This window comes from Apium graveolens, chromosome 5 (assembly GCF_009905375.1).
Source record: "Apium graveolens cultivar Ventura chromosome 5, ASM990537v1, whole genome shotgun sequence".
Taxonomy (NCBI): domain Eukaryota; kingdom Viridiplantae; phylum Streptophyta; class Magnoliopsida; order Apiales; family Apiaceae; genus Apium; species Apium graveolens.
Genome location: NC_133651.1, coordinates 151,595,691 through 151,608,659, shown reverse-complemented (window position 1 = coordinate 151,608,659; position 12,969 = coordinate 151,595,691). Strand labels below are relative to the sequence as shown.

At 32.5% G+C, this 12,969-nt stretch overlaps 2 protein-coding genes across 2 annotated transcripts; one reads left to right on the top strand and one right to left on the bottom strand.

The window, feature by feature from the left end:
• The first annotated feature begins 6,093 nt into the window (after positions 1-6,093).
• LOC141724574 (mitochondrial outer membrane protein porin of 36 kDa-like) lies at positions 6,094-8,531 on the top strand. The gene is made up of 6 exons (XM_074526763.1): positions 6,094-6,250; positions 6,328-6,389; positions 6,461-6,574; positions 6,695-6,781; positions 6,990-7,204; positions 7,563-8,531. The coding sequence occupies exons 1-6, from the start codon at positions 6,202-6,204 to the stop codon at positions 7,915-7,917; spliced, it is 882 nt and encodes a 293-aa protein (XP_074382864.1). The 5' UTR covers positions 6,094-6,201; the 3' UTR covers positions 7,918-8,531.
• Positions 8,532-8,888: 357 nt separating this feature from the next.
• LOC141724573 (eukaryotic initiation factor 4A-8) lies at positions 8,889-12,262 on the bottom strand. The gene is made up of 5 exons (XM_074526762.1): positions 12,103-12,262; positions 11,380-11,443; positions 11,093-11,199; positions 10,099-10,529; positions 8,889-9,779 (listed from the first exon to the last, which is right to left on the bottom strand). The coding sequence occupies exons 2-5, from the start codon at positions 11,439-11,441 to the stop codon at positions 9,144-9,146; spliced, it is 1,236 nt and encodes a 411-aa protein (XP_074382863.1). The 5' UTR covers positions 11,442-11,443; positions 12,103-12,262; the 3' UTR covers positions 8,889-9,143.
• Between the last annotated feature and the right edge of the window lie 707 nt (positions 12,263-12,969).

The following is a 12,969-nucleotide window of genomic DNA, read 5'->3' as shown; positions in this document are numbered from 1 at the left end:
ACGAAAGCTTCAACAGATGCTCAGTTCCATAGCAGTTGATAGTGACAATTCATAATATGACAGAGGTACATGGGTTGACAGAGACAATTAGAATGTGGTAGCCTCTTGGAGGAATCAAGAAAAAGCAGCATTTCCATTCTGGTGCAAACAAGGAAGTATTCAAAGATTCACAGATTATCTTAGATTGCATTGGATAGAGAAATGAAGAAGAAACATGTGAAGAACTATTTTTTATAATTGTATTTTATCTTTATCTTCACTTGTAAACTTGGTGATATATAAACCAAGTTGCAGCTAGTAATTAGATGTGAATTTTCCAGAGCTGTTTAGAAAAACATAGAGAGAAAATCATATAGTTTGTACTAGGAAGCAGCTGTGAACAATTCTTTGTATCACAGATTTTCTGAAATACACATCTCTGGTGGAACAACAAATCCACCAGAAAAGTTTTTAAAGCCTTTGTGTTCTTTACATTTGTGTCTTGAATATACATATGTCTGCATCTGCTCAAAGCAATTCACACACATTTGTTCATCATACATTTAGCTTTTAAAACTGCTCAAAACTTGAAAAAGTTTTGAGATTTACATTTAACCCCCCCCCCCCTTCTGTAAATCTCATTGTTAGTTCCTTGGTAATAACAATAAACACAAGAATCTCATAATCATTTATAAATTTTAAAATCTTGAGTCATTACAGATTTTATCTTTCTTAAGCATGCATAGCATGGGTGTCGTATCTAATACAAACATAAACAATCTAATTAATCATGCATTATATATCCATACATTGCAACATATACATTACATATATATAAGTGCATAAATCAGATTGTGTCATGGTTATGGCCCAATCATATGTGATCTTTTTAAGCTAATGAAAAGATTAAGGTCAATCTATGGTGGTTAAAATACTATACTATTACATGTCTTCTTCTTCTTTCTTCATTACACCAACATCCTCTTTTGGACCATCTTCTTCCTTGCAAGTCTCCATTAATTATTACATAGAATAATAAAAAAAATATTCTAATTCAATTACAAGAATAATTTGAGTTACATTCGAGATAAACGAATTACAAAGAATCAACGACATGCAAGTCATATTTAGAAACCAAAACCATAAATAAAAAACCATTAACTAAAGGGTCTTAAGGCCATAACCATACACCATGCTATCACATGACACATAACAAAATACTTATAATCTTAACATGGTATCACATATCATATTTCAGATTATATTATCAAACATAGCATATTTACCAATATTCAGAAAATTAAAATCAGCTTTCTGAAAACTAAAAATCGGTGTTTCAAGGCCTGTAACGACATTCAATGGCTTACATGTGCAAAACTGACTATGTCTGTCTTGCCCAGTAACCCAATTTCATTCAGAAAATACTTATTGTTTGCACAAATCGGACACTCGACATAGATTTCACCAAATATGTTTAGTTTTCTCAAAAATCGTATCGTAAACAATCTCCAAAGTAAAAAAACATATATCATATATACGGATACAACGATACATACAACCATCACATGATTATAAAATACATCATGAATATCATATATATTCAAAATCATATATACAGGCATATACACGCAACAAAAATCATATACATGCTTATATATATATATCAAAATTATAAACATACAACCGAATTAAAATGTTTCGCAAGTAGCTCTGATGTCATTGTTGGGATTTGTAGCACAAACGCAGTGGAAAAATCAAAAATATATATATATGAAAATGAAACCCCAAACGCAGGATCCATGGGAAACAAGACATTTAATTCGGAGATTAGAAGTTTACCTTAAACGAAACTTTAACAATTGATAAATAATGGAGGTCCAAACTTGAATCACCACGTATCTCGTATGTATGATTTACGTCTCTAGCAGTATCCACACGAACACTTGATCTTCGAAGGAGGAATGATGTACTAGCACCTAAGACTGTTTCTCTCTATCTCTCTCTTTCTGAAAAGGCTAAGGTTTTTCCAAAATAACATTAGCTTAACCAGCCTAGAAAAAGATGTATTTATAGAGTACATAAACAGGCTTTCTAGCTTATAATCTGATTGGGCCTTTAATTTATTTAAACTTTGAATTCTAATTTAAATAACTAATTCAGTCATACTTAATTAATATTTAAATATAATTCGAATTCTAATGAAATCAGATTTCTTGTTTTATTAATTAATTAAGTCCAACTTAATTAATATCATAAACAAATTTAAATTTATATTTTATTTAAATAAATTCTCCTTCACGTGTTCTTTGTGTATAACCCTATAGGTTATTATTACGTTGGCAATAATTTTATTATCCAATAATAAAATTATAAACAATGGGCGGCAATTAGTAATACATCATTGCTACCCATGTAATAATAATAAATCAGTGATTCGATTAAACCTTTTACGATAAATGTTCCATGTAATATAATATTTTTAACCTTGATATTTTGGATTAAACTCGAGGCATGGTTTGTGTCATCCTCTTCATAATTTAATCTTTATTTTCTTGATCGATGAGTAGACTATATTAAACAAATCAATATTTGAGCACGACCATGCATTTCATAGTCTCACTCAAACAAGAGGCCAATAATATCACTCCTAAACTAGGAGGGTTAAATTCCATATAGATCATTCATATTTCTCGTACGATTCATAATATACTCAATGTCTACTTTTATTATTACCCGTTTAAGGATAACTTTTAATAAAATCAAAGTGTATTAATTCTCGTATTGAAATATAATGACTTCAGGTTTAAGGACCAATACATCATTATCACTGTGAGCTTAACTTATGACACTATAAAAATATAGTATCTCACAACGGGTTAACCAGCACCATGTATCTAATACATGTGCATGTATTTTGACTTTAGTATCACCATACCTATTATCAATGAGATGTGATCATCAGTCAACAAACACACTAGTCTCAATGTATTATTATCGTCCCTTAACAATAATACTTGACTAGAGACCTTTAGGAATATCAATACTATTCTCATAATCTCATTTTTAAGTCACGTACTTAGAGATATAGATTTACATATCATATTCCAGGAATATTTATTAATCTAAGTTTTTATCGCAGAAAATAAAGATATAAAAATTTATAAATAATAATCCATAAAATCATAATTAATAATCCATATGTCTCATAACATAAACAAAATAGTGTTGTCTCTAGGGCACACATACTAACAACTTTACATATGATGTTAGGTATGAAATGCAACACAAAGGGGGGGGGCGAATGTGTTTTCTTATTTTCTTGATGAACTGTGAGTGTTTATGGCTTGTGAAACTAAACAACTAGATGAATTTGTAGTGATAAAAGACTAACTGTAAACACACAAGTAATTTATCAAAAAATCACTTGATTTGTATTAAATCAAATTTGTCTTGCTACAAATCAGTGTTCTTAAAAATAAGAACACGGCTACTTCTCTTGAGAGAATTACAAGATTTTCTAGATCTGTTTGTTACAACTAAACAAAGGACCCGTGACATGTTTTATAGATCAACATGCACAGTTTACAGAGTTTTCACTAAAATAGACTAACCCATTTTCTAAAACTTATTTGTCTGTTTCTATTTCTAGTGCAGTGTATATGTGCATAATCTACTAGGTCTGTGATCCTCCTTTGTCCAGTTTATCTTGGCCCTTGATCTTGAATTATTCAACCGACATTTGTAGCCTTCTACTTGGTCGAATAACAATCAAATATAATATAATTAAATTATATACTTACTTGATAAGAAGCATAATAGTTGCGGTATCTTGAAAATAAACAATTCCGAACATGTGTGATTATCATTATAAGATATGATATCTTGAAAGTAAACAATTCTCAAAGATATATCATTATAATACCTGTTAAGAAACATAATATTATAATTATAATATAATTATATTATATACTCGTGAAATTAATAGTTGCGGCCAAACATGAAATCACATGTATATTTTTCAAGCTGCCTAATTATCTGTAAAATACAGATAAAAAATTATCAAAACTCACTTGATTTTATTTAAAAATAAACTGGGTTGTGCTACAAATTTAACCTCTTGAATATTAGGAACTTAGCTTCCACTTGAGAGAATTACAGGAGATCTAGAGTGTTTTATTACATGTAGACAAATGATATGTGATATGCTTTTATAGAACAACATGCACAGTTTACAAGAATAGCACTAAAATAAACTAACATAATTTTTAAAACTCTTTTATCAGTTTCTATTTTAAGCTCTACAAATTTGCAGACAGTCTTTCAGAGCTGCTAAACTTATTTGTCTACTTCATCTTGATCTTTGATCTTTGCACTCCTCAAGCTTCATTTGTAAATTTTCCATTTTAATGATAAAATGATTTGTTGACGGGTGATTTGAAATCTTCATGATAGATGCATTTTGTAAATACAACTATTATCGAGATCTTCTAAGTACAAAAGCCTTGTAGAAATTTCCACATCGTGATATAAAAGACGTAAATATCTCTGCACGGTATAAAAAGATTTGTTGATATCTCCACATCGCGATATAAAAACCGTTAATTATATAAACCGGGAATATCAACCAAATTCAAGTAACTATATTTATTTTATTTTAAATATTATTTTAGTCGAGGTTGAACATTATTTTGTTTTAACCCGAATAAATAGTATATATTATTTTATTTTTCCCCATGTTATTATCGACTAACAAATTATCTTTCAGTTCTAATTTTGTTTTAACACGGTTCAATAATTTAAAATCTTAAAGTTATATATTATTTTTTTTAGCCTGATACTGCAAATCCAATTAACTATATATTCTTTAGCCCATAAAAATATTATAATTTTGTTTATACTTGGATGGATAATGTATAATATTCTTTAGTCCAATAATATAAATGTTTTTAGGGAGATCAATAGTGTTAATTATTTTATTTTAGATCGAAAATACAAATTCAACTAATTATATGTAGCCTATTTTTATTAAAAATTGAATCAATAGTATAATTTTATTTAGCCCGACCCGAACATATATTATATATTATTTTGTTTAAAACAAGAATATTATAGATATTATAATTATATTTGTATTTATATAATTATATTGTGAATATTAATCTATTTATGAGAATATTTTATTTTAAATATTGATATAATTACGGTTACCATATAGATTACCAACAACACTTTTATTATTTCCTCTTTAATATAATAGTATAGATATGTTATGACCATAATTGTTTATAAATATCTATTTGCTATAAATTTTACGGATGAATTTAATACTAATCTTTTGCAGATTAAGTGGGATTACATTTGTTTATTTACCCCTAATTCGACCTTTTTAGGATTTTTCTTTATTTGCAAAATATTACAGGGGACAGACTTGACAACAACATGATCGGCTTCCTTCTTTTAAGTAACACAGGAGCTTAAATAGAAGTATTTGTGTCAACCGAAAGTATATATCTTTTAAATTATTAATTTCTTGACGAGTTGTGTAATTTTCTTAATCATTGATATTAATTAATTAAAAATATGAACACTTGATAATTAATAATAATAAAATATGAACACTTGATAATTAATAAATTAGGACATGTTAAGTGGATAATGATTTAGGCCCCTTTTATGCCAACTTATAAGTTACTTGTAGTTTATAAGCCCCTAACGACTTATTTGAGTATTTGTCGACCCAATTTAGAAAACGACTTATTTCTGAGTATTTGTCAACCCAATTTAGAAGTTGAATTTATAACTTATAAGCTCAATGTTAGTAACAACGTACTTTTCCTCAACTTATTTTGAATTTTTGTTTTTTATTAACTTTAATTTTAAAAAATGTGTTCTAAACTATTATTTTAATATAATAATTACGAATTAAGATAACTTTATTTATAATTTATTTATTTTTATTCAATTAAATAAAATAATTCTGACTTTTATTCAAATACTTATACAACTTATAAGTATTTATCTACTTTTATCTACTTTATCAACACTTATGACAAAAAGTAGGAGTCCTTTTATTACAAAAAGAAACGTAGGAGTGCTTTTTTCTTTATAGCCTTGAAAGTGGAGTCAGTACACTAACAAAATAGCCCTGTTTAAAAGGTGGTTAGCAAAGAAGTAAAGACCAGACCAGTATATCACTCTCATATCTTAATCTATCAAGAAATTATGGAGAAGAATCCTGGTTTTTACTCATATTTCGGCAGGAAAACAAGAGGTTTGTTGTAGCAAGTGTTTTTTTTTATGTTAAAGAAGTTTATTGATTAAGGTTACATTTGTTATTTGATTTGTCAGATCTTCTGTACAAGGATCACAACAACAACCTGGACTTGAATCCATATGTTTTTACTGGATATGTGAGTTGATCATTTGCCCTATATTACATAAATCGATCTGGTTGTAGCACTTGATATATGTGTTTTTGTAGGCTTTCACGTCAGCACTCAGAAATGGACAGTTGGTGTCTAGTTTCAGTAAAAAACTTGAGTTCAAGAACATTACTCATGCCAACTTTAAACTTAAACTCGGCGAAGATTCCAATGTAAGCTCCGTTCTGTGTATTTTTTTTTAACAAGGGTCATATACTCATGTGTAACAAAATTGATGAACTTATTCTGTCTATGTAACTCTAATTTTTTCGATCATCATGCTGGATTCTCAGATATTGACCACCTTCACTGTTGATCAACTTGATCTCTTTCCTGGACTGAAGGCTATTTTTAGCTTTGACATTCTCAAGCCTCACACGGTAGGTTAAGTAATGTCTTCTTGTTAACAGGCTATTCACTTCTTTATCTTATCTATTATAGTTTACTGGCTGGTGAGGGAGGATGAGAGTTTAGACTTTAAAGAATCGATTTCCTTATATCTGCTAGGGTGAAACCTGCTGCTCCTGCTTATATGATGCATCCAAATTATTGTGATATGATTGTGTTGTGCTTAAATGCAATTAACAGATTGGACTCCGATACCTAAGTCGCTATGCTGGTATCAACGTAAACATTGGTGGTTTGTGTGGTTCCCCCATTTTCAACTTCTCAGCATCACGCTTACTAAGAGATAAAACCACTTTACTGCAATCAAATATCTCAATCGACACAAAAAGGGGAATAGCCAAGTGCAGTGCTGCTATCAGCTACTGCTACCGAGACATGAATGCCTCCTTCACCTTGTAAGTACATATTTACTACATTAATGTTATTTCAAGTAGTTTGTGGACATTTCTGTTCATTAAAAGATTCAATCAAAGCACAGAGGTATAGTATCTTTTAACACCTGCCAATTGCCAATATATAGACATAATTGTTTGCTAGTGAAGCACAAAATATAAAAATTTTATTATGGTTTTGAAGGAGGCACATATTGCAACTATATACACTTAGTTTTGGTTTCATTGAGCTAATCATGAATACTACGGTTAAGTCCAAAAGCTATTTCAATTTCAGGTTCTAGAATGAGTAATGTCTGCTTAATTCTTTGGCAGTATCCTGCTGTATGATCTACTAATGAAACCCTGTAATGTTTTACAGAAATAGTAACAGAGGGATCGCGTTGAAGGCTTCTTACTACCATAATTTGGATGGCAAACTCTGGAAGAATATGAACATTATTCAACGTGCTTTGGCTTCCCTGTCCATAACCGCAGTTGCAGCTAAAGCAAGTCACAAATTCTTAACCAATGAGAATATCATCACTGTTGGCACTCAGTTTGCATTGACTCCTGCAACCACGCTGAAAGCACGCATCAACAACGTTGGCAATGCAAGTGCTGTTATCAGGAGCAAGTGGAGCCAAAAAGCCTTCATTGTTATATCAGGTGAAGTTAACACGGAAGCAGCGGACCCGATTCCAAAGTTTGGGGTAGCTTTTTCTACCAAGTCTTGAGTCACTTTATATGCGGTTCAATTTACTTTTGGCTTTGACAAGAGTGGTGTGCTGTAATGTTGAGATAATTACATAAAAGTTTTTTATCATCTGCACCACTGACTAATCGCAAAGGAGTATTGGACTGGTAAAACCATATGATATTGATTTGAACTAGTGAGTTTCGAGTGACCTGTTTGTGTACTTAACAAAATGGAGTTGAATATCAAGTTATTCAATTGTTCACGACTCAAAATGAGCCGAGCAATTCTCGACAGACCCTTTTTAACACCTTTTTCTCGACAGAGTAAACTCCCATAGCTAGCTAGCTATTCTCTTCTTTCTCTGCAATTCAGGGTCATCGAAACTCCATCCATTCACGGACATTGCTCTCTTCAACTTATTATCTTCATTCTTGGGGACTTCCTGTACTTCAGGTTGTACATAAGAAGAAAATGTTGCACTATAACATCTCAAGTTTCGGAGATTGAAAGGTTCTGGTAATTTGCTTGTGGTGTTGAGCTCATCTTTAGTTTTGCATGTTTTCAACACCGTTGGTTTTGCGTCTCAAATCTTACACACTATCTTGTATTCAATTTTATTTATGTCTATATAACCTTTCTTTACGACAAGGATTCATATCCGTAAGTTACTAGGGACCGTAAGTTATATGAAGTTCTGTAATTGCTTTCTTGGCCCTCCGCAGAAAGGGACTATTCCCCTCTAATTGCTTACAAAAGCACTATTACAAACCCTAATTTTATTTTCTAGGCTTCATTAAAGCACTATAGGGTTTTCAAGGCCCTCTAATTGCTTCAGCCAAAAGGGCTTGTTATTTTGCATAACGAATTCACCCCTGGTGAACACAATAACATAGATGACAGAGCAACCAATTTGGATCCATCACCCTTTTTAACACCTTCTGGCAAGTGCTAAAAGATAATAAGTCAAAATAGACTAAAAACGAAAGAAAAATCGACTAAAAACAAATAAACAAATCCAAAAATAAGAAGTCAATAGAAAGACTATTAAGTTGCACACATTAGTATCAAGAAAATTGGAACCACATACACATGGCCAGAGACAGAGAACAGAAACTACCCAAGTCGCTCTGCATCTAACTATAATAAAATAAAACTCATACATATTCAAACGCAGACACTGATCCTACTTTAATAAAAAGCCCTCGCCCCTCGGAATGGAGAAACCAGATACCTTTCTCAATAACAACAGGAAGAAAAACTCAGTTACAGGAGGTCAGCAACATTTGATGGTAGCTCCTCAACTTGCACGTTGTAGAATTTCTGAATATCAAACAGCATCCTCTCATCATCCTTTGTCACAAAGTTAATAGCAACACCCTTCCTTCCAAATCGACCACTCCGTCCAATACGATGGAGATAGTTCTCAGGTTGAGTTGGAAGATCATAATTGATAACCAGGGAAACTTGCTGGACATCAATACCACGAGCCAAAAGATCAGTAGTGATGAGAACACGGGAAGACCCAGAACGGAACTCGCGCATGATAATGTCTCTAGTGTTCTGATCCATGTCTCCATGTGTGGCTGAGACTGTGTGATCACGGCTTCGCATCTTGTCCGTTAACCAGTCAACCTTGCGTCTCGTGTTCACAAAGATGACACTCTGAGTAATAGCTAATGTTTCATAAAGATCGCATAGTGTCTCGAGCTTCCATTCTTCCTTGTCAACATTGACATAAAATTGCTTAATACCTTCAAGGGTGAGCTCATCACGCTTCACAAGAATCCTAACAGGCTTATTCATGAACTTCCTTGTGATCTCGAGGGCCTCAGGAGGCATTGTGGCAGAAAAGACCCCTACCTGGACCTTGGCAGGGAGAAGCTGGAATATATCATAGATCTGCAGGCAGCAGATAAAAGATCATTAGAATATTTTGCATAATGAAGGGGTACAGTATACAGCAGTATCTAGCCTTTCATCCTACTAAACCCATTATCTGAAATTAATACAACTACATACAGATCCTAAAATTTAACATTTCATCAGCTGTTTTTAGTTTTTACACTATCTTTACAAGCCACATTATTGCAACACAGTCAAGTGCTAATCCTTACGTGTTATAAATAAAAACTGTAAACTTCCAATAGAAGTTGTATGACATTAAATATAAGTACAAAGGTAGATATTTATAGAGGCTAGTGCAGGGTCAGTGACAAACCTGATCTTTGAATCCTCGAGAAAGCATTTCATCAGCCTCGTCCAATACAAACATCTTAATGTAGTCGGGACGAAGCGATTGCCTTCGAAGCATGTCAAAAACACGTCCAGGAGTGCCAACAACAACATGAACTCCAGCAGAAAGAATGCGCTGGTCCTCTCGAACACTGGTTCCACCTACACAAGCATGCACCTTCACCCCAAGGTAGTCACCAAGAGCACGCATAACCTTCTCAATTTGTTGAGCAAGCTCACGAGTTGGTGCCAGTACCAGGGCCTGGCATTCCACTATATTGTAGTCCAGCTGTTGTAGTATACCAGAGCAAAAGGTTGCAGTCTTCCCAGTTCCAGACTGAGCCTGTTGAATGACATCAAGCCCTTTGCAGAAAGGGACTATTCCCCTTTGTTGGATAGCTGAAGGTTTCTCAAAACCTACATATAATTTCAAATACTCAAGATGACATCTTATGAAGCTAAAAAATGAGTTACCTAAAAGTTAAGGGGCAACTGATTGTAGTTGGATGTGGAAGACATCAATAGGTCAAAACGAATTCATACATCATCCTGTTGTCCTCTAGATAATAATTAGATAGTATACTCCTATCTAGAGAAAAAATATGCAAAAATCATACAAAATCTTACCGGAAAAACAAATTTTTTTTTTCCAACAAAAATATTTATATACATAGAATCTATGTTTGAAAAAATCGTTTTACTGATTCCTGTTTTTATTTGTAGCTAGTCTTTATGATTCACATCTATATATATAGAGTCCACTTCAGATAGCATGATCATATGTGCAAAATCAACACATGGTGAAGAAGCATTAAAAAAAGAATAATTCAATTAAAGCTGCAACAGCTTTACCGAAACCGATTATATAAAATAGGGTATTGTTAAAAAAAGAAGAGGAGAAAGTACGGTCAAGTAAAGTTGCAACATGTTGGCCAAAACAAAAAACATAAAAAAAAAAAACCTGGCCCAATCAGATTTACCGTATGCATAAATGCCCCTTAAAAGGTTCTCTTGCAAGCCCATTCCATCGAAACTATCGTAAACCTCATCATAGGAGGTAAAGAAATCTTGTCCATCAGATGCAAGCCTATACACAGAGACAAAGATATGACCAAGATTTACAATTCACAAACACAACAAGAACTTTAAATTAATAACAATAGAATTCGTGACCAATTCTAGATAAAATTCTAGAAGCCTTACACACAAAGGCAGTAATAGATATGCCTTAATACACACAGTAACTATGTTAAAGATAAGTACGTACAGATCGCTCATCTTTGAGTCATACTGACGAGTATCAAACTGAGATCCTTCAGGTGCCGCCATGACTGAGAAAGAAAAACAAAACATCAATATATAGATATAACTTGCTTCAAACGAATGCTAAATCGATTATCTCACAACCTCAATTAACCATGTCATAACAGATGGAGCGAGATTTAAAAACAAAAAAAAACATATGGCTGGATAGCAAGATCCAATAAAATTACAAACCACCCAATATTCCTGCAAATTCTCAATCCTGTGTTTGATCCCAATACAAAAGAACATATATTTCAACTAGCACGGAAAATTTTCTATTTAATGGAGCTAAACCATAAGCCTAAATCCAATCAAATAATACACATATCTACTCACAAATCACACTTCACAAGAAAAGAAGATCCAAAAGTCTAACAATACAAACTATTGCATCCCCCTTAGTCCTTCCACTACAAAATCAAACAAAACAACCAGATAGGCATGTACAATAACACTCAAACCCAAAAAATCTCACTTTATTACACAACCAGATGTATACATACATAAAATTGAAAAACATCAAGATTCAATACAAACCCATATACACGAAATACACAGCTTTTTGACAGAACCCAGATCAAGAGATTGCAACTTTATCACACATATACTAAAAAGATGCAATCTTTACAACAAATAACGGTATTACAAAAATCAAGAACTAGAGAGAGAGGGAGAGAGAGAGAACCTGAAACGAAGGGAGGTATTCTAGAAAGAGAGTAGGAGAAATAAAATTAGGGTTTGTATAATCCCAAACTCCTCGGATCCACGCCGTGGAGTTGAGGAAGAGGCAGAATAAAAAGTGTATTTGTGTTTCGTAAAGATGTGTGTGCGCGTGCGTGTAAATCAAAGGGCTATATATGTTGCTTTTGTATTTGTCCACTTTGCCCTCCTACCAATTACATTACGTGTCGGATTCGGAAACGCCGCCTTTCCCCTTCCCATTTATTTTTTATTTATTTATGATTTATTACTCTGTCTTTCCCATTTATTTACACTTTTCTTTTTTAATGTCTCATCCAATTGTTTATATTTCAAAACTTTCCAAAAATAGTAAGGTTCTTATAATTTTTAAAATAACTACATTAATTACTTCTCTCCATTATACCCACTTTATACATATAATATTAATCGGTCTCACTATTTTACTCACTTTTTTAACTTTCCTCCACTATTTTATCATTTTTCTTAAACTCCGCGCCCCTCCCAAAACATTTGGGAGGGACGGAGGGAGTATTTTATTATATTTATTTTAATTGTGACGCTCTCAATTTCGGGGTTAGGAAGTGAGAATTCACACCATTAACTAATATAATAATAGCGAATATAATAAACCCCGATTAAACACTAACAGGATCTAAACAGGATTAAGTATCAGACAAGATTACAACTAACAACCAGAATAAATATATTACAACCCAAAATAATAAATCCAATTTTATTCGATTTCGACATGGAATCGACAGATAACCCATTGTATCTAAACCAACTTATACAATCCTTCCAACTCATAAGGGCTGCACAGAATTCCGGTCTGGACCTGTAACCCGGACCG